The 22,675-nt window shown below is 46.2% G+C and overlaps 1 protein-coding gene across 3 annotated transcripts in view; it reads left to right on the top strand.

The window, feature by feature from the left end:
• The window catches only part of bnc2 (basonuclin zinc finger protein 2), a 204,664-nt gene extending 182,881 nt beyond the window's left edge, over positions 1-21,783 (top strand). For 2 of the 3 annotated variants that reach the window (XM_066720704.1, XM_066720705.1), the window contains 2 exons: positions 372-2,779; positions 14,789-21,783. In XM_066720704.1, coding sequence (XP_066576801.1) covers positions 372-2,779; positions 14,789-15,503 — 3,123 coding nt within the window. In that variant the 3' untranslated portion in view covers positions 15,504-21,783. Of the gene's footprint in view, positions 1-371; positions 2,780-12,611; positions 12,685-14,788 lie in introns of all 3 variants that reach the window. The other variant, XM_066720706.1, reaches the window with a different exon arrangement.
• Positions 21,784-22,675: the final 892 nt, after the last annotated feature.

Raw genomic sequence — 22,675 nt, 5'->3', positions numbered from 1 at the left:
ACAAGATCATCATCGTAGAGAAGGTGGAATTTGCAGGGACTTGCTGATAGCAGGGCCCCCAGCTTTTGACATTATTAAACTCAGTCTATTTTCCTAGCTGTGCGCCTAATGACTGCATTTGCATGGTTGATTTGAAGTAGAAAATAGATGAGAAAGGGGGAGGAAGAAGAAGAGAGAGAGAAAAGTGGGGGTGGGGTGGGGGGGTAGCGTCAGCTCTGTGGGTGAAGCCCCATTAACAGTCTTTGCATGTTGCTCCCCGAGCCCCGCGCTTCACGAGCAGACAGCCGAGCACCTTCAATCGACTGGAGTAATTATGCAGAATCAATACGTTTTTGTGTTTGTCTTTGTTGTTTCTTTGATATGGCCTCCAGGATGCTGCAGGCAAGGTGCTGGACCGCTGGGCCATCATGTCCCGGGAAGAAGAGATTATTACCCTGCAGCAGTTCCTGCGGTTCGGAGAGACCAAGTCCATCGTAGAGCTGATGGCCATCCAGGAGAAGGAGGGCCAGGCGGTGACGGTGTCCACGTCCAAGACCGACTCCGACATCCGGACGTTCATCGAGAGCAACAACCGCACGCGCAGCCCCAGCCTCCTGACGCACCTGGAGAACAGCAACCCGTCCAGCATCCACCACTTCGAGAACATCCCCAACAGCCTGGCCTTCCTGCTGCCCTTCCAGTACATCAACCCCGTGTCGGCGCCCTTGCTGGGGCTGCCCCCCAACGGGCTGATGCTGGAGCAGCCCGGACTGCGGCTGCGTGAGCCCAACCTGCCCGCCCAGAGTGAGCCCAACGAGAGCAGCGAGTCCGAGGTGTCGCTCTCACCCTTCCGCAACGGGCAGAGCCCCAGCCGGGGGGCCCTGGGAAGCATCACGAACGTGGTGGAGCCCAAGTCGGAGCCCAACAGCATGTCGCCCATCTCCCCTCCGCCGAGCACTCAGCAGCAGCAGCAGTCACAGTCACAGCAACAGACACAACAGCAGCAACAACAGCAACAACAGCAGCAACAACAGCAACAGTCGTCCAGCATGAACGACCACCATGGGCACGGGCACGGCCACAGCCACCACCACCACCCACACTTTGTGAAGACGGAGCAGTCCAAGAGCATCTCCTCGTCCTCCTTCTCCTCCAAGATGCACCGCATGAGGCGCATGGGCTCAACCTCGCGCAAGGGCCGCGTGTGCTGCAATGCCTGCGGCAAGACCTTCTATGACAAGGGCACGCTCAAGATCCACTACAACGCAGTGCACCTGAAGATCAAGCACCGGTGCACCATCGAGGGCTGCAACATGGTCTTCAGCTCCCTGCGCAGCCGCAACCGCCACAGCGCCAACCCCAACCCCCGGCTGCACATGCCCATGCTGCGGAACAACCGCGACAAGGACCTCATCCGCTCCAACTCGGGCTCCGCCACACCCGTCATCTCCTCGGCCAAGAGCGGGCTGACCCTCACCAGCCCCGGCCGGCCGCCCATGGGCTTCGCCACTCCTCCTCTGGACCCTGTGCTGCAGTCGCCCCTGCAGAGCCCGCTGGTCTTTCCTTCCCTGAAGACGGTGCAGCCAGTGCCACCGTTCTATCGCAGCTTGCTGTCCCCTGCAGATCTGGTTAGCCCTCCTGTCTCGATGCCCACCAGCCCCATCATCCCTGCAACAACCAACAGCACCTCACTAATGGAGCAACAGCAACAAGCACTGGCTCCCAGCGCCCCGGCTCCACACGCCTCTGAATCGGTGTCCCTCATTCACAGCCTGCCCATCCCGAGCGTCCAGGATCCCACCGCAGACCCCACGCCAAAGAAGAAGCCCCGGAAGTCCAGCATGCCAGTCAAGATCGAAAAGGAGGTGATCGATGTGGCCGATGAATTCGACGAGAAGGATGAGGAGGATGACCAGACGATGGACGGAGTGATGAGCAGCCAGGGCTGCCACCATCACCACCAACACCACCAACACCACCACCACCACCCACACCACCCACACCACCCACACCACCCACATCACCACCACATCAACAGCAACGGCAACAGCAACAACAACAACAATGCCAGTGGCGGAGGCAGCTGCCACCACTCCCCCTCCCAGGACGAGATGAGCCCCGGCCTGGCGCTGAAGAGCATGCTTCGGCAGGAGCAGGAGGAGCGCCGGGGGATGGGCAGCGAGCTGCGCTGCGTCGACAGCTTCACCTCAGAGGACCAGGACCATGAGAGGGACTTTGAGAACGAGTCAGAGAGCTCGGAGACCAAGATGTGCTGCGGGGACGAGCCCATGGACGCGGAGGAGGCCAGCCGGCACCTGAGGAGTCGCCTGGAGAAAGAGCAGGAGGAGGAGGAGGAGGAGAACCACCTGAGGGAGAAACTGGAGGGAAAGCGCCACTCCTCACCCTCCCCACACCAGCCCGTCATCAAGATCAAAGAGGAGCTGAGCGACCCCACGTACGACATGTTCTGCATGAGCCAGTATGGCCTGTACAATGGCGGGGGGGGGATGGCCGCTGCTGCAGCAGCCGCCGCCGCCGCTGCCAGCATGGCCGCCCTGCATGAGAGCTTTGTCTCCTCCATGGGCTACGGCGCCAGCCCGCCCAAGTTCTCCTCGCCGCCCTCCTCCGATGGGGACCTGTGCTCCAGCCCCGACCCCAAGATCTGCTATGTCTGCAAGAAGAGCTTCAAGAGCTCCTACAGCGTCAAGCTACACTACAAGAACGTGCACCTGAAGGAGATGCACGTGTGCACAGTGGCTGGCTGCAACGCCGCCTTCCCCTCACGGAGGAGCCGAGACAGGTGAGCAGCCTTCGCACCGCCGACATATCACCTGAACACGTGTGGATTCGGGCGCTCTGTACTAGTGTTCAACATGGGTCCGCAGTGATAGAGATGCTGTATAACACTTTAATACTTTATTGATTTCTATGGCAGAAATACCAGATGTGCAGAGTACTGTCATCTTGAGAAAAACCCTAAGAGACAGAGCAGGTACTACTTTTTGACAAAATACAGATAAACGCTCTATGCTTGTGACGTCACTGCTGTAAACCTCAGTTGAATACGAGCTCAGAACACACTTCCATCTGCTTCTTAACATGTTCGATCTGTGAGACGTCAGACACACACAGCTCTCTGCACGCCTACAGTCGCACGCTCTCCTGGCACACGCCTTCTTTTCCAAGCATAAGAATATAGTTTTTAGTTGAAACAACTCAAACATCAAATTAAGAAAAACAATGTCAACAACAACACAAGCTAAACTGATATTCCACATTGTTTCTAAATAGCATTTACGTAAAACTTGTAATTAAACGTGAAAGATTGAGTTATATGCATATTTTTTAAAAGTGCACCGTTCTGCACATAGAGGGGGAATAATGAGTCTAATGATGATAAATTGCTTCCGAAGATGACACAATGACTCTGCGGCTGGCGATGACATACAGGCTGATGTGAAACATTAAATAGTAACAATAATGTTTAATGTATGTGATGATTTAATTACATTTCTCACAGAAAGTACTAAAATATAATTGCTAACTCTCAAATACCTTTTTTAACCATACACTGAAACATTTTCAAAAACCTCCCTTTAGCTCCTCAGTTCTCAACGAATTTTTACCAGGGTCCTTCAACAAGCCATGGCAAGAATGACAAATTAAAATTTAGCACTTATTAGGCATTTATTGTAGATATTGGTAGGTTACCCATCGAACCCTGTCTCCCTGAAAGAAAATGTGGCACCATGAATATGGGATATCACCTCCAGCGCAGGCAGGTACTGAACAGATATATCCAAGCTACTGTAGATCGTAAACCTCACCCCCTTCCTGGATATAACGATGCCATTTCCCTGCAGTCCCATTAGAGCTGCTATTGGCTAAGCTTATCTCTTCAGCCTTTCTGTGTGTTGTATCATTGTTGAGTTGTTGGAAGCTGGCTTTGGCCCCCTCTCCGAAAATCAATCACACTCTCTCCCCTACTCTCCGGGTCCACAACCCCCGAGGCTCGTGGTCCGTGTTGTGCCGCTGCTTTCGCTCCCAATTCCATCTCCTGTCTGAGACGGCCTGCTTGCCGATCAAAATCAAACGAGAACTAGCCTTCCCTTCTCGTGGTGCTGCCCCCCCCGGGATCACACTGCCCCACCGACTTCTCTTCTTCAACAGCTTTAAAAAAAACACCAAAACTAAGGAAAGAGAATAATTTATTTTCCTTGCTGGCTGGTTCTCTTTGGATAACTCCGATGTCAAGTCGATCCCCTTCCACTAGACGTCTTCTGTTGTCCAGCCTGTTATCTACGCCTTCTGAGAGTTTTTCTTACGGCTAGCGTTTGGACCAAAGCTCGGTAGGGTAGACAGAATGTGCAAAGAAATCGGGAGAACGGGCCGGAGCCGACACCCGACAGCTAAGCAAGTTTGGCCGGCAAGGAAACATCGCAGAGGAATTCTCTACAGGTTTATGGCTGCCCGGGAGAGTCAACTGCGACCAGAAGGAAGTGAAAGAGCAAGTTGTACAGTTAAACCCAGAAAGTGGAAGGCAAGATTGCTCCCACAGATACCTTCAACAGCTTGGATATATATGCTCAGTAACAGCATATCATGGTGGTGATATCCCATACTGATGCTTTTATAATTGTGATCCCTCTCCTGTCTGATGCGTAACATTGCTAGGCTTATAGGTTGTTGGTATTTTAGAAAATTTGAAGGGGATTATTATTATTGCTTTCCAAACATGTACATTAGTTATTTTCTGGGCCACAAACCTTCCTACAGCTCAGGGACACTGCCGATCCTCCTGCAAAAGAAAATAAGGCATCATCCATTAAGCCTCAGAAAGGAGAAGCACCCGTCGAGTTTTTAAAAAGACAGCGCCATCGCTCTGTGCCGTGTCTGATCGGAGAACGCTGCGCATGGCGCGGAAGCTGTCACGCAAACGGGAAGAGGCCATTATCACGCGTTTGAGCAATTTACACTTTTTTTGGGAGCGAACGGGGCTCCGGGACATTCGCGTGTATTGATTCCATCCGATAACAGGGAGATAATGTGAAGTCTTCGGCTGCGCGGTTACCTGCGGTACACAGGTGTGTCTGCATACATTAGCGGAGGCAGAGGCCCGTTGCACCACTGCATGTATTAACAGCTGAGGTGAAGGTGCTGAGATGTGCTACCTGTGCCTTATTAACACGTCTACACCCAGAATACCTTGCTTTAGCACCCAGTCTGCTGCCACACATGGCGCACCTTTGCAGGGAGACAGGACTCGAGGGGAAGAGGGTCCAGAAAACTGCTTGAGAGCCAGATTTACCCCGACTACTATGACTGCAACTGCCACTCTTATTATTATTGTTGCAATTATGTTTTTCAACTACACTTTTATACGAGACAACTCGGGTTTCAGTCACAGTACCAAAACACAAATGATCAAAGCAGACGTTAAAAGTCGAAGACGGGAAGTAGAGTTCGATACTACACTCAGTCGCAACCATTTGGGTATAGTAAATGACTCAATAAATACACAGGTGATGTAAAAACAATACAGTCATGCATGTGATATGTTTATTTCTGTGCATGCCAAACAGGAGAGCAACACATGAACTGTACAGGTTTGAGGCACTAAACATGGCTGGTTAGCAACTATAGAGACTACAGCTGATTAACACTCAAATGAGGAAGATCGGTGGGATTGTTGTCATCAGTGAATATACAATTTATTCAGCTGAAAGTAATTTATACATCCTCTTGATATCTTTATAAGTATTTCAATCTGTTTTGCTATTAATACTGAGCTGAGCACACAGAGAACTGTCAGTTATCAATCTGGTTTCAGCAAAGACCTCAAAAACAATCGTTCACTACTTCAAGTCCCACTGCCAACTAAACTCGTGTATGTTTTATACAAACACAAAATGTTGCAATAGGTTTCCTAGCCTACACAACCGCAAGTGGTCTAATTTCCGGAGTAATTAAAGAAGCCATCATCAGCTCAGTTTACTGAGGCGAACCCAGATCATCCGTAAGCCAAAATACGTTATTAACCAAAGCGGTCTTTAAATAGCACTAGATCTACACGTTTTAGAGTTTTTAGTACTCAAACGGATGAATATATAATCTCTCGTGGAAACAGGGTTGTCTGTGAGGTCTTGTCTGGGAAGCAGCCTGTGTACACTCGCATATTTATGTATTTTCTGCTCTGCCTAATTAGGTGTAGCTGAGCTATAATTTAGATTGAATATACCTACCTAGCAGTGAGAGGGAGCAGCGGCACGCAGCACATTAAGGGTTTCAGAGAACAAAGTCACCATCGATCTTTTTCCTGCAGGAAAAGAGATAGGGCGCTGCGGTGCCCCCACGGTGACAAATGACAGTTGTATTTAAACAAAGAACAAAAGGTTGTCTGTTATTTTACATTTCAGTAAACGCTTCCCCGCAGTTCCTGACAATAGCTGTTTTATTTTTCCTTTGTTTTTCCTCACCCTTTATTGAATTCCTTTGTACGCTGACATCTGTTCCCGCCTATATTTGTTCATTAACACAACATAACTAACACCAGTGACTCCGGGATTGTTTGGAAGGGGACTGGGGGGGGTTCAAAACTGTTGTTAATTGTCTGTTTTTGTGCTTTTCGGAGAAGGTGCAAGCTTCTTCATCACCTGCGCCAGCTGTGTGAACAGCAGGGGTGAAGAAAAAATATTTTTTTGAACTCGTGCGGGATGTGGTACCTCTGACAAGGCATTAGGGACACGGCGCGCCTCGGGCTCGAGAGTCCTGCTGTCTGCCGTGCACTCACACATGCTCACACACACGCGCGCGCACACACACACGCACGCAGATGTGTTGGCATTGCTGTACCCGCTACACCACTGTGTATCACCTTGCCTGGTACAGTAACAAGCTTCACTGTCGGGCGCAGCATCTGGGAGATTTTATGTATCTTTCCAGATTGCAGAGGAATTATTTTTACACATTTTCTATGAGGTTTAAACTTTTTTTCATAGATTATTGACATTATACACTGGAATGACTCGCTTTGCAACAATGTGAGCAACACAATGTAAGAGTAACAGTTTGTGATAATGGCGTCGTTTAACAGTAACCCCCCCCCACCCAGCGCTGCCAGTCCCTCCAGTCACCGCGTACGTCGGCAGCGCACTTTCAATCTGTTTCTTCGTCTTCTTTCACTTCTGCAAATTATATCATTTAGCAGTCAATCTTTTTTATTACAGCAGCTCGACATTAGCACTCCCTGCCTATATTAGCCCTCGATTCCACGACCCGGTAATGGCATTAAAAAAACACTTAACTTCATCAGCGAATGAAAATATGACAGTGGCATAAAAATCCATTAGAACGAGGAGAGGAGAAGCGGCCTGGTGGCAGAGAGAGATTCCCGTTCCTCCCCGGGTGTCTCATGGTGAGAAACGCAGTTTGCTTTTTGTTTGTGAGGAAAGCCGACCCCGAATTAACACGTTTACCCATCGCTCTAAGCCGTGTGATTGTCCCGAACTCTTGTGCCATATTTTAAAAGACTTTCACCATATCGTAGGACTTGTAAACCTCCAGAACTGCATCGGACACTTACACGGAGCGCACGATCGATATGAAACACGAACGCACAGTTAAAATGTGTGCTCAGCAGGTTTTCGAGGCTCATACATTTAATCTCACCACTTGTGACGTACAATATCAACACATTGTTCAAACCCGAGCACCCAGACCAGACCAGAGCAGAAATCAGAAACAGGTCGAGCTGGTTGGCATCAATGTTTAAATCGAGAGGAAAGCCTTTTTCTTTCTTAACTCTTTTCTTCTTCCCCCTTGGGATTCATCAGAGCTGGTTCATCCCCCATTTATTTTGCCGTCACACACTCCCACCGGCCCGCGTCGCAAGTGCAGTATTTTAAGTGAGCACTTCTGACAGTTTAAATCAGTTATATGAAACATAAGCGTATAATTTCATAATGAAAACATTATCCATTAAACATATGGCGTTTTTAAAGCGTATCGGGCAGGACAACCGTTGAGGAGAATGTGTGCGTTTCTGGGTTAAACTGGATGTGGCTGAACTGTGTTAAAGCCTTGTCTATTGTTTCCATATTTCGCTAGAGATAAATTCTTAATGGCATCTGGAAAGAATTACAGAGCAGCCATTGGATGGATTATGGGGTATTAAAACAACAGTGTGGCATCGCACAGCTATGGAATTTCACAGGGCACAGAAAACCGAGTTAAGAAGCCAAAAGATTGCTACATTCCTCGTTATGTGGTAACCGGTGCACAATAACTCACTAATACGTGTCAGGGAGTTACAGCGACTGGCTTCTCGACAGTAGCCTCTCCCTATCGACGGCTGTAAAAGAGAAACACCAACAACAACAACAGTCACACCTCGTACGAGCAGCGGGGCCGACGCGAACACAGCGCCGGAGATATGAGCCGCACCATTTAACTCTGATTTAAAACTCATGTCCGTTTCTGCTCCTCGGCTACATAAATATTGTAGCTGTGAGCGGAGCAGCAGATAAAAGCCATTTCACACCAGAAACAACTTCCATAGCAACGCCAGGGTGGGCAGTGTGTTGATATAAACCATGCCGGGGTCACAGTACTGCCGCCGATCGGAAAAGGATCGATGGTAGACGCCAGTTATCTAAACACAGTCGCTGTATTAGAAAGCCAGGTCTCCCTGTGCCACACATTGTGCCTAACTATCCCCCTGTGCTCACAGTTCAGCGTCCGGTGGTCCCACTGATTGTTCCCGATCTTTCCACCGCCGAGACAGTCGAGTCAGGCGTGCTAATGCAGGGAGGTAAACGAGAGCGTGTTTACTGTGGATGCAGACACCAGCCGTGGCGTGTGCAATATGATTAATTGCCGGAAACACACACATACCAGTAATCATCTACATTATTAGCCTCGTTAATCATAATTCCCAAAAACAATGACAGCAGCCAATTTCGCTGCTGCTGCTGCTGCAGTCGTTTCCCGCCGCTGACCGAGGCTGCCTGTGCAAGCTGGGAGCTCTGAGCGCGGTAATGCACAACCGGGTCCCAGTGCGTGGCAGTTTGCATGGAGAAAAACTGAAGGTTAATTATATCTGAGAGCTCGTTTTCCCCTCTCCTCGACGCAGGCCGAGGGCCCCCCAGAGTTTACTGCTCTGAGACCTGCAATGGCACATTATTGAAACGGTCGTTTGTGGCTGAAAGCTGGTGTGTGGAGAAGGTGTGTGCAGCAGCCCAGTTCCCATCAACAACTCGATGCGCCAGTGTTAGTGTACGGTGCCAGAGCCTGGCTTATGTCAATTTACCAGGATTAAACTATGATAATACACCGATTCGTCACTGTTAACAGTCAGTGCACAGACCTAAAAAGCGTCCACCTCTGAAAAATAAAGGTCTTGTCTGTAGTCTGGGAGAAGTGAGATTAAGGATGGTAAAATGTAGGCCAAGCCCACAGACACGGTCTTAATGGAGAGGTTTAGGGCGTCTGTCACTGGATATAAACGCATCTTAATTGGTCACGCGTGTCCGTGTACTGACGAGAAAAGTGTAAAAATATTGTCGACGTGTTATCAGCCAACACTGCTTATGCTTCGAGTGGACACTTGACCTATTTGTAAGAAATAGGCAGAACACATTCAAGATCTAGTGTCCATTTCCCAACGTTAACTACAATTCAAGTGGGCTTGTTCTTCTGTCGACGGACACCTGACATCTTAACGCAGAAACACATCGACTGGACCAAAACACACACGTTAAACATAATAAGATAACTTGACATATAAGCTAAAGGATGTAAAGGGTAACAGATCATTAAGACAGGCGCCCGTAAATTATTTTATCTAAACAGACAAACAAAAAAGCTTGCTTTCCTTCCCACGGATTATTTTTTATACTTCTGTAACTACAGAAAACATGTTCTTATATAGTCTGAATTGCCAACTGGTTATAGATCCGACTAGATCTTCCCGGCTCCCCCCAGAGACATCGCTCTACACCTGAAACCCGTGTAGCGCTTGACAGCACAAGAGTGAGAGGTTCGCAGGTCAGCGTTGCAGTGGGCCTCGAACCATTTGCGTCAGTGATGGGTTAAGAGGTGACGGTAATGGCACTGGGTAGGTGGGGGGGTTTAAGACCAGTGAACTCTCCCTGCCCTCCCGCCCACAACCCTTATTCTGATATTAATGACTGTGCCGAAAAAGAAAACAAACAAACAAAAACCAACACAACCAGCCATCTGTTAATGCTACCTTCCCCGGCTCCTCTTCCTCCAATTAACACATTACGATTAATTTTGCAAACAAATTCGGGGGAATGATGGGCACGTCAGCGCGGAGGAAGCTTAAAGATGATAAACGTTCCTGGGACAGGCACATTAGTAGCGCGCTTTGCTTCCTCTGCAAAGTAAAATGACTCCTCTGGAGACTTCCCCCATCTTTTGACAAGACGAGACCGTCAATTTTGTTTGCCTGCCACATTACGGGCCATGGGGGAGGGAGGATGGGAGGATGGGAGGATGGGAACGGTAGAGGCGGCGCGATTCACTTGCCAGGAAGAGACAGAGAGGGGTGGTGGGGGGGGGGAGAAAAAGGTCTAATTCTGATAAATGGTCGACCCCAATACATCCTACCTGTTATTACAACAGACGTGCTGTATCTGTGCAGTAAATTAGTTAAACCCCTCAAGAGTTGAGCAGGTAGCTTATCTTCAAGTGAATAATTTCGGAGGAGAGGGAGCCGTCTGCGTGACTGGGGTGAGCGATTTGTCTCTCGCGCTGAAAGGGATTCGAGCGACTCTCGTTCTCTCGCCGTCTTTCATTTAAAAGCACAGCGCGAAGACCTTCAAACTACGTCTTTATCATGTGTTTTATTTCTCCAAACACATTACTGTTCTTTGATTTCTGCTTTCTCCACTTCCAAGAGCTTTACACCGCCGGCGTTATGGTCTAGGTTAAAGGAAAAAGGAGAACGTGACCATTATTAGATTCAGGCAAGGCAAATATAGTTGTTTTAGCTGGAAACAAAGGTCGTTTTTATCCACTGAGGTGCGTGTAAATGTGTGTGATCACTTTTTATCGAGTAAACCGTACTTGGTGTGGATTCAATATGGAAAATGACGTAATCAATAGACAATCAGACGGCACATCACACACACAACTAAAGTGCAATTAGAGATGCACTACCCAGAAGTCCTCTGACAGGCGGCTTTACCAGTTAAGCTCCGAGCTGAACCGCAGGTGTGTGCTTAAGTTGTAATTTCCTTTTTCTCTCTCTTTTTTTTCTGCTCCAACATACTAAGAGACCAGCTTTACCATTCACAAACCCGGGCCAATTACTCTTTACTGCAAACCCTCCTGATAGATCTGGATCAAAGCGGTCTAAACGTGTGTGTTGATTTATTTATTTATTTGCCGACATACTAGGAAAACCAGGCCGCAAGCTCTTCCCGCAGTTACCAGTTACGATGCCGTCAGCGTATGGATGCACAGAGGAACATACAACACTGAGAGAAATTACCGGAGCTCAAATACAATCTGGCCTCATATATATTCCTATTTGTGTTCCTTATAAATAATGATTATTTTTGAATCAGGTGGGATATAAGGTGCATCAGTTACGAGAGGCTTTTCTTATCCTCGTGTGAGCAAACTGTGGTCTAACGTGTGAAAATGTTCTGTTTCTCTCCTTGTTTGCCTAAGAAATGTTATTCTCCCCTCCTCCTGTTATATGACGACAAGGTAGCATGTTAGCATGTTAGCAGTGAGAGGAAGTGACTTCAGACTAACGGACGTTTCCAGAAACATTCATTGTCTGGACGTAGAGTGAGAAGGAAATGAGGAGAAAGCTAAGATTTTGATCTGTCAACATACTAACTAAAGAGTAATATGTTCTGCTCACATAGGTAGAAACACATCCTTTATCAGACACATTAAAGCCCTGAGTGATTGATTGATTGATTGATTGACTGATTGGTCGATTGAGCAGAATGTGTTTGGAAAGCAAGTTGCAGTTCATCACCCAGTCAGCTGATTTCACAGGTCAGATGAGAGCTTATGAGCAGTGTGAGGGTTTGTTCAGAAAGGGAGATTGGTTTGAGCCTCTTACTGGAGAACCATCATCAGTACGCCGTCCACTGCCCTGCGATGCCCACGGCCACGACATGCCTGACTATCACCATCCAGGCCCACATAGCAGAGTTCAGAGATCAAGTCAGTGATGTTCAGACGATCTCAAGCCCTGAACGCATGTCTGGATTAGACCTGACTGAGAATATAGTTATTTATTGTTGTCCAGGGCCATAATACTTTTCTCGTACTGTCTCCAGTGCAGAAAATGTATGCAACTGTTTTTTTTCATCCCGTAGTCTTCAATACCTACTTAATAAACTTTGCTCCGACACCACAGCACACGCACGTCCATCGACAGTAACACAAGACGCCAATTTGCGTTGCCCTAACTCACTCGCATTACACAGGAAACCCCTCGCTCAATCACAGCCCAGGCAGCTGTGTCCCGGGCCAATCGAAGAGACAGTGTACCTCGGGTGCTGATGATGGTAATCTAGTGAACGGCTCGCATATAAGACATCCACAGAAAGGGTCCCTTCAAATGAATGTATTTTTACTTCTTGCAGGACAATGTCGGATAGGGAACTAAATAATTAAAGGAAGGGACCCTTTTTGACTGCAGCAACCGTGGCACTGCTGGTAAGCTCCACTGTATATTGTGAAATCCATTGACCCGTCTCTGAAGGGGCGACATGCACAAGTCTCACAATGCCCTTGCATGCAATGACAGCCTTGCCCTTTCCATATGTAGATGGCACAGCGAACAATGTCTGGTTTCACTCGGGCCACAGAGCTCCCAGTCCAGTGCCCGCATCACCCTCACCGCCACTTCATAATCAAATACCCTGGATTATAGCGCCCCCCACCGCCACGCCCACCCCTTCCTAGACACAATAAGCAGATCACTCATCATTTGAAATGTTTTTCTATAAGCTTGTGTCTCCCATGTCCTCCTGTCCCACATTGGCAACAGATTATACGTAGAAGTACAACATAGAATACAATCACACAAAACAAAACATCCAGATAACTTCTAACGCATATCACCCCGTAGGATGACAGATACACAACTGTGCTGCTGTAGATGCACAACGCAGAAGTGACATTTCAACACCGAAGGGCATTGTTTGTGCTCCAGCTATGTGCATGATCCACATTTTGATTGTTTTGAATGAATTGTGACACACAGACCGAGGCAGATACCTGCCCGTCCTCAAAGTGTCCCAGTGGATTATGCCACCATGTTGGGATGATTGTTGTGCATGATTACGTTTGTGTGGTGTTTATATATATCTATATAAAACACACCAGGAATGTTTATTCTTGCTCTGGTTGTGTCTGTTATGTGACACGGCTCTTAAAAGGAAAAATCTTTCCTGAGCAAGCGAAGGGGACATGAATGATACATTTCTGTGCCTCCAGTACACCGCCTACCATAGCAAGCAAATGTGATAATGCTGTCAGATCCAATTCTAATACACTATCCAGTTCCCCCTGATTATCATATTACTACAGCTCAAATCAATTGATAAACTCCCATTCAATATGGAAGAGTATTTAATTGAGTAAAAGTCAATACAATTGAATTTCAGCAGGGCACCAGATTTGCTGACAGCAGTAAACACAGTGGCAGGATGTCCACTTCACAGTATCATTTAACTAAAAAGCAGGGTTTGAATGTTTCAGTGTAGAATTTCACTCTCTCTCTCCTCTCTCTCTCTCTGTCTCTCTCTTAAAGACCATTTCCCTCGATGAAGTTACTTGTGGCAAATTGGGTTCCAAATGGATAGGCTGACAGAAAGTGTGATATGTGTGTGTGTGTGTGTGTGTGTATAGATGGGAATGTTTAGAAAATGAAAACTAGAATTGTATTAATCAGAACTGTTTGCAAAATAATGAGCGCAGAATGAATATGCTTAGTATTGTATGTTCATATCAAGTGCATATCTTCCGTCTGTGCCGTTGTTTTCCCCTTCAGTTGTAAGGTGTAAAACTGGAATAATATACTTTAATATACTTTAGTTTGCGTTAAGATTGCTGCCCCACATCTGTCCCTGTAGTTGTAAGACTGGGGACTTTCTCATCATCGCCCATGTTGTCTTGAGTTGGCCCGAGTTGACCAGTGTCCAAAGTCCTGCCTGAGGAGGGCTGATCTAAGCTCTCCTGTTCATTTTAGTCAGGATCGTAGCTGACGACCAATTAAATGTGTCGGCACATTGAGATTCAGGTGTTTCCATGGGATTTGAACCCCAGCAAATATTGGAAACAACCAAGACAGGCTAGCTTGGTGACACATGGTGTTGGGGCTCCTTTTTCTCTCCTCAGAGAGCACTGTTCACCCAATACTGTACATATAGACAGATAGAGAGCCCTTTTCCCCGAAGCAATGTTATAAAATGTCCATTTAACAGCCAATAAGTACTTGGAAATCCATGTGTATGCACAATTAATGTGTATATATAGAATTCCCCAGGTGCCGTCTGTTTCTTACACGTTTCACATACAGAAGCTCCGCATTTATAACTCCTTATGCATCTGCAAGAGCTCTGTTAATGAACGTCATTATGTCTTATTTGCCTCCCGAGCAGTTTAGCACTGGACGTTTAAAATGTAGTGTAAGGTGGCGCTTCAAAACCTTGCAGGTGATCCATAAGCTAAAGTCACCGAAAGTCACACAGTGCACAAGTACGCTACGGCACACAATCAACCATATTCATGTTTTTTGTGTTTTTTTCTTGTGTAGGCACAGTGCCAACATCAACCTGCACCGGAAACTGCTGACCAAAGAGCTGGACGATATGGGCCTGGACCCCCATCACACGCCCCTGCCCAAGGAACTGCGCGACGAGTTCCTGGCCAAGATCTACGGAGCGCACTCTCTGGGGCTGGACGGCGCCGGCGGAGGACTGGGGGGCGGGCGGGACGATGCCAGCTCGCCGGCGGGCATGGAGTACCCCCAGACCAACGGCTACTGCCGCGGCCCCCCGGATGACTACATGGTGCTGGACCTGAGCACCACCTCGAGCATCCAGTCCAGCAGCAGCATCCATTCCTCGCGGGAGTCGGATGAGGGCAGCGACGAGGGCATCCTGCTGGACGACATCGACGGCGCCAGCGACGGGGAGGACTGCCCCCAGAAGGCGGAAGGCCCGGGTTTGGGCGGCGGCGGGACGGGGGACGGGGGGCTCCACGACTCCTCCTCGTCCTCCTTTTCCCCGCTGCTGCTCTCGGCCGCCGGGAGCGCCAACGGAGGGGGCATCCTGTGCAACATCTGCCACAAAATGTACAGCAACAAGGGGACACTGCGGGTGCACTACAAGACCGTCCACCTGCGCGAGATGCACAAGTGCAAGGTGCCCGGCTGCAACATGATGTTCTCCTCAGTGCGCAGCCGCAACCGGCACAGCCAGAACCCGAATCTCCACAAAAATGTGCCCTTCGCAGGCATGGTAGATTAGCCAACACCCCCCCGCCGCGACCCGCCACCTCCCCAAACCCCCCCGTCCCGCCCGGAACCCCCCCGACATGGACCACCACCACAGAGGAGATGCCTCCCACTTTGCAAGGTGGGCCTCTTTTAAAAACTGCCATATTCCATTTTTCTTTCGTCCTTTCTTTTTAAAACGATGAATTATAAATATATATATAGATATAAATATATATATTAAGCGGAAAACGACAACGACGACGGGAACGAGAATCGAATACAGCTTTTTTTGTGAAGAGCTTCGTTACTCTCCTCCTTTGGACGCGCGGGACACGATTCTCCTGAGCAGAGCGCCCCCCCACCCTCCCCGGAGACCAGCCGCCCCCCCGCCCTCCCCGTATCTCTCCTTCGTTCTTTTCGCCCATCTCCAAAGAGACTCTCGAACTCTATTTGTGACTGTTGCCTGCAGAAATGATAATAATAATAATAATAATAATAATAATAATAATAATAATAATAATAATAATAAAAGAATACCTTCTTGATGTCTTTGTGTACTAATAGCTTTTAAAAAAAATACTTTTACCAGAGCATGACGGCTTCATTTGTAAATATGTCCCGAGAGGCTTATGATGTAAAACAATTGTATTGATGGTTGTTAGCTTTCTATTTTATTTTACAGTACTTCCGGCTCTTAGATCGGCGAGGAAGAGGTAGCGTCTGGCTAGTTTGATTCATTTATGTTAGCTTTAATGCACATTTTAAACTGAGAAGAAAAGACAAGACTTCTTTTATCTACCTGCTAGTTATAGCGATGCAGAAGGTGCCCGCATGCTTTCGGCTCCTTTGACAGATATGATTTTCTTGGGGGTAGGGGGGATTTATTTTTGTTCATGCATCCGTTTCTTTTTTTGGTTTTTCATCTTTTTCTAGTGTTAGTACATAAATCCAGCCATGCACTTTGCCACACTACGTCGGGATGTGTAATATTACCCAGATCATCTTTTCTCTAACGACCGAAATCCTTAAAAAAAAGCAGACAACAAACAAAACAGAAAGACTATCCTAGGGGGTCAGGGGGTGTAGTGTAGAGGGCTGCTGTGCCAAGGAAGACTTTCTGTACCTTTCTGCGTCAATGTGCACAACTAATGTGGTCTGGAGCTCTAATCGCAGACCAGAATTAAGCCAGAACAGTAATTTCCAGCCCAGTATTTCATCCCAAATGTATTTAGCAGGATACCGGCGATACACTGAGTTTCAGCTTGAGGCGAATGAAAAGTATTATAAATCATGTTGTTTTGTTTTGTTTACCTGTTGTCTAAAAAAAAAAGGAGTAACACATTTGTGGGTGTACAGTAATATAGCATTTATCAGCTCTGAATTTACGTAGATGAGCTTTTTGCTGCATGAGGTATATGTGACCTGATCGAGGTTACCTGACATGAGTTGGTGGATGGTCAAGTGACGCGTCTGAAGAATGTGATGCTAAATGAAGCAGTGTTCCTTTAAAAGTATTGGTGGAAGCCGTCGTGGTCATAAAGTGACCAAAAAACAAGCGAATAGTATTTTCTCAGCGCCCTGTATGTGGGGTGGATCTCAAGTCTTACGATTTTTTTTTGTTTACACTTATGTCTTAATACTTTGTTTTCTTACCAGTCACATTGACAGACATTTCTTTCAAAGGGTCTTTGCTCCACTGCAAAATGCACTCCGTTAAAACACTACAACTGCATAGCTAAGGTAATTGACATATTTGACTTAAATTAGATTAGGGAGGTCCCAAAATGATCCAGGATTTATTTTAGGAAACGAAAGGGGAGTTATTTTTCCAGTGGAGCAAAGCGTTGTGAAGTTAATTGTATTCGATCATGAACTGTGAATGACAACAAGAAAACTTTACTCTCTGCCAAATGAACACACTTCAGAGCGTTTGCTAAGTCTTATTAATAGTCAACATCATCTAATAATGTTAAATAACTTGACAAAATGTGGGTGAAACAAGGGGCTTTTACTTTTCTGCATTTTTTTTTTTTGCTTTTTGTCTAAAAGATGAAACGCTAGCTTGTCATAAACCATTGTTTTTGTGTTTGAAATGACTGTAAAGAATGACTGAACTGGTCAGCTATGACATCCTGTTACGCCGATGCTGACTTATTGTTTGTTTCCTGTAATCTGGCACTGTCCTTATTACCTGTATTTGTAGAGTCAATTGTAAACAAGTCAATAGGTGTAGTGGGGGAGTGCTTTGCTTGGCCTGTGCAGATGATGTGACAGAGATACGATCCAATATAAAATCACCAGATATCTAAGTCAATATAAATCGGATTAGTAAATTTGATCACAATGCTGATTACAAAAGAAAAAACCCATAGAATTCACAGTCTTGTTCCCGTAGTTTAATGGATTATGGGATGTCTGTCTGAATTGTCTCAGAGGCCAAGCGTGTGTCATATCAGCTCGTTATGGACACCTAATACGGTGGGAAGAACTCATTTAAATGTTATTACATCAAATTGCAAAGCCTTTCCACCCCGATGTCTGATTAGCAAGAACCAGTCTTTTCGGTGGTCTGTATAGGAAATGTTTATATATATAATTGACCTTAAAGTTACAGTAATTCAAGATCAAAGGTAGCTTCCCATGAGGTGTTTCTGGGCAAAATGCATCTGCTCCCACAAAAGGAAAAAAAAAACTTTCTTACAACACTTTTTGCTACAGTTTATGAACACAAAGCAAAACCCACAAATCCGGAGAAATACACTTCCAGACATAGCCTTTGCCTTTCAATATCGCTGTCATAATCATGAACCCATAAGAACCCATATGATGACAATTAACATCTTACTTTACGTCTTAATTGAGAGTTATCGTGCTCTGGGACCATTGGCAAACCACGAGGAGAAAACGAAAGCATGCAGTTTTGTGGAAACTGGTGTGGTGTCCAGCTGTGATTACATGATGGCTAAACCAAGACTCCGTTGGCAATAATACCTAGTAAAGCTAAAGAAGCAGTTGACCTTTTCCCTTTTTTTGTTTTTAAGGTTTACAATTAACTGTATTGCTGGATGGGGAGAAGAAGAAAAAGTTGCAAAACATACACATAGTATTACACCCTCGTACATTCCATACGAAAGTATTTATGTCACGCCTGCTGAGAGATGCAACCGGTCAACTCAAGCTTTTGGGAACTCAGATTGTGTTCCCTTCTTACTAGGGGGTTTATTTCAGGCACACCTCAATATGGCTAGCGTCGCCCCACGGGGATTCGACAGCTGTCAGTCTGTCTCGTCCCATTGTGACATCACTGCTCACTGTTTGAAGGAATGTGTGCAAGAAACATCCAGTCTCAACCCATAAAGAAAGGAAATTGTTTTTCTCCAGGTCAAAAATGGAATTGGACTTTTCCTTTTGTTATAAAGATCTCTGTGACTCTCACAGACAGTGGGAAGCATCCCAGCCGTGTTTAATGTCGATTTAAGAGTTAATAGCGTACCGGCTGTTCATTAAGTGCGTTTTTCTAACAATTGTGATACAACAGGGCAGCAGGTCACACTGGCGTTGACGTAGAGCATCTTCTGCTCCGTCCATCGTGGTTCAGTATTCAGTCCTCACAAAAGATCACAGCTTGGCAGGTGCTTCAGTAAATGCTTCTGGTCCTTTTTTTAAAAGAAAAAGAGCTGAATTAAAGCAAGAGGGGAGGTGGGGGAAGGGAATGGATTCCCGCAACAGGAAGTATCATTAAAATTGCTGTTACACGGCACCTGGAGGCACCAGTTCAATTTTACCACTGATCTTTCTAATAACTCACTTGTCACTTTATTACCTTCAAAGATGTGAATGTTGCTGACAAGACTGTGACACTAACAGCGAGCGCTTTCCCCCCGCTCCCTCCCTGCCTCACAGACGGCACGTCCCCCCCCACCCCCACTTCTACTTATCACACGAGTCCTGTAGGGACACAGACTAATAGTGTGCGCTTAAGTTCACTACATGGCCATCAAGTATAAAAGGATGTGTAATTGCCTGTTTATCCCAAGTGAAGAGAAAATTGAGTACAGAAACCCGGCGTGTCCCCAGAGCCGAACCGAGGGCCTGGCTGTCTTGCGGTGCGGCGAGTCCGCCAAAGGGGGCCACGCCGAGAGGAGCCCAGTGGCCGTCTCTCTCTCTCTCTCTCTCTCTCTCTCTCTCACTCTCTTAACCCCCATGGCTGCCACTCTCGGCCTCTCCGCTGGCCGTCGCTCTGACAGCAGTGAGATGACTTGTTAACTGCGGTGATGGACGAGTGAGAAGCTTTCCCAGGAACAGGCAGGCGGGCAGGGAGAGCCATCAGATAAATACAGGGGGGGAAAAACTGCCGAAAACTAGCTTGTTTTTCTCGCCTCACTGCGCTTTTATACAGGAAACAGTTTCAGAAAGTAGGGGGACAGCAGGCCTGAGTTTCTTCGATGGGTGCCATTTGACAATATCCTTCTTGTGGTTTTATTAAGAGATTCATTGAAGTTAAGGGCTAATTCGTTAATAAGAGCCCTGACCATGTGATTGGGGTGATAAGATCTGTGGTCCTGTGGTAAATCATCAGATAGGCTATGCAATTTCAAAGCCCAGAGTTCGCCCACAGAACGACACGTTTACTGTCCGTCCGCTGCATTTTCAATTCTTATGATTTTTCCATTTCTCTTAATGTTTAAAGTCTTAATCTGTGTTTTTGCTCCTGCATCATCAAAGTCTTAATCCGAAACTAATGCAACACTAGAATGTGAGCCGATTCGACGGATTTATGTAGGAAAACAACTAAGCACTATCGAGAAAAAACAAGCATCCTTTGTATCGGTATCAATATTCACATTTCTGAGGGAAAAAAAGCACTGAAGACATGACTTTAGTTTTCTCTACCTTCAATTCTTGCTGTACAACTTGCAGTTATTTAGTCTCTCCCACAAAGGTCTAGACGCCAGCCGAATAAACTCTGTAGATGTTTGTAAACGAGATGAAAAGACCAAAATAAAAAAAATCGCTGAATGACCAGAAATCAAAAAGCCGGAGCAGGCTTGGAAGTAATTTTGGCGTTGGTCACTCAGCACTAAAAGAGCAAGCTGTGTTTTACAGACTGTTGGTAAGCTATCGGTCTGGCCCGTCTACTTGTGTTCCCTGAGAAACAACGAGCCCGGCCCAGAGACACGGCACTTATAGCTTAGGCAGATCCTCCGTGCACACGAGGCTTTTAGAAACATATTGCTGGGAGAGGCTGAGTGATCTTTTAATATTTAATAAGGCTTCCTTTAACTCCCAGTTATGGAGCACAACATTATGGAGAAAGATAGCTACAAAACATGACAATAATGCATAGGAGGGGGAAAGAGGAAAAGTTGAGTGACCCATTAATAATAGAAGGCCCACTGTCCACTCTGTTTAAGTCACGGGAGAGCTGTGTCGGACATTAACTCCTGTAAATGGCGGGGCATTGTTTGGGAACCATTGTGTTAACAGCTCTTTGTTTTATACCCCGAAACAATGTACCATGGCTTGAAACTAGGGGAGGGTGTCTGCTGAGATGTTATAAAGCCATTTTTTATTTTCCTCTAGTAATATATATAATTACAAACTGGCAACCATGTCTGAAAATCATAACTTCCTATAATATGAAGGTCAGTATCAGAACCAAGGAATTCTCTTTCAAAGTGTCATCGCATCATCGGCTAAACATCCGCTCTGATTCGGCACAGGTGTGTTTGTATAGTAAACCCCAACTTGCTTGCATTTGTTACAGAAGATCACTTCCCCACATCCACTGAAGGGTTCCAACTCGGTTATATTGTTTTGTTTTTTGTTATTTTCAATCAGAGAGTAAATAAGCTTGAAGACTTTTGTGTTTTTTTATATCGATATGTTAGTGTAACAGTCTCCTTTGTTGTGTGCTCTCTGCCTTGTCCTGGACATCCAACCCCTGTATTTTAATAAACACTGTTCTCTCTCGTTGGCAAAGCCACACAAAGCACCACAAAGTGCGTCCACATCAGGGGAATCGGAAGCTTGCATCAGTTCGATCTAATAATTGTGACATTGGTAGCTTCATGAATACTGTATGTACCCTAAACAAGTTTTTTCCATTAGTAGGCTGAGGGAGAAAAAGGTCCTCTTTTTAATTTGTTTCCTTTCCTTGTATTTTCTGTACTATAACTGTCTATGGTTTTGCATAAAATGCATAAGGGTTTTGGGATGTAAATGGAATTTTATTCATATTTTGTCCAAATACCTCTTGTAATTTGTATCAGAATTCTTGTACAATTTTTATATTAAAGATTTATCAGTCACTGGCAACTCCGTGTGCTTTATTTTCTTCCTCCTCGGTGCAGAAGGCGATTGGGAAACGGGCCATTCTTCAAAACACAAGAACCACAAATCGGTTGCTTACAAAGGAAGTTAAATCACCAGACTTTTCACCTCTGTGGGTCTGCACCAGTCACAGGCTGAAGAAGCTGTCTGGGTCTGGTTGGGGCTTATCTTGTAGCAAAGTTTAGTCTTCCTCACACCAATGTACTTTTCCACAGTTCAGCACTTTTGAGTGGGTTGTGTTTGGTCATTTACAGAGACCTACCACTCATTCCCTTCCTGTGCAAATCTTTAAGTATTCCTGCAAGTTGTCCTGGAAGAAATAAAGGGATCCCTGTGATATTGGAGTCCTGTGAAATGCACGTAAGATGTCTGCAGGACCAGTGTATTTTTCCCATGCTCAATTCTGGCCAATAAAGGTTTCCTCTGTAGGATTCGTTTAATCTTAGGAAGCGTTTTAAAATAAATCCCTTATACGAGCCTGTTGGCCCATTGTGCGGGAGCTTATTCTACTAAGCAGAGTGGTAGCATAAGACTTCATGGGAAACTAATCCATGCAGGTACAGTGGAGCAACCAGGGTAAAGTTTTGCCCCAAGTGTACAACACCACTGGACACCTGTGCTGAGCTGGGTGTGTGAGATCAGGGTTTGCTTTGCAGCCGGAACAGAAGTAACCACTAGGTTTAGATGTTCAACATTATTTCACATGAATTAAATCATACTATAATCACGTGTGGTGGTTAAAGCTGTGCATGTGTATCGTCCGCATTAAATAGTGATAAACTATAGGCCAACAAGTTATATACCTGAACATTGTGCCATTCCTGCAGTTGTCACATATTGTTTGTTGACCAAACACTGTGCAAGATCAGT

This window comes from Amia ocellicauda, chromosome 13 (assembly GCF_036373705.1).
Source record: "Amia ocellicauda isolate fAmiCal2 chromosome 13, fAmiCal2.hap1, whole genome shotgun sequence".
Classification (NCBI taxonomy): Eukaryota; Metazoa; Chordata; class Actinopteri; order Amiiformes; family Amiidae; genus Amia; species Amia ocellicauda.
Note: the sequence above shows the minus strand (reverse complement) of the source record. Positions and strands in the feature narration are given on the sequence as shown.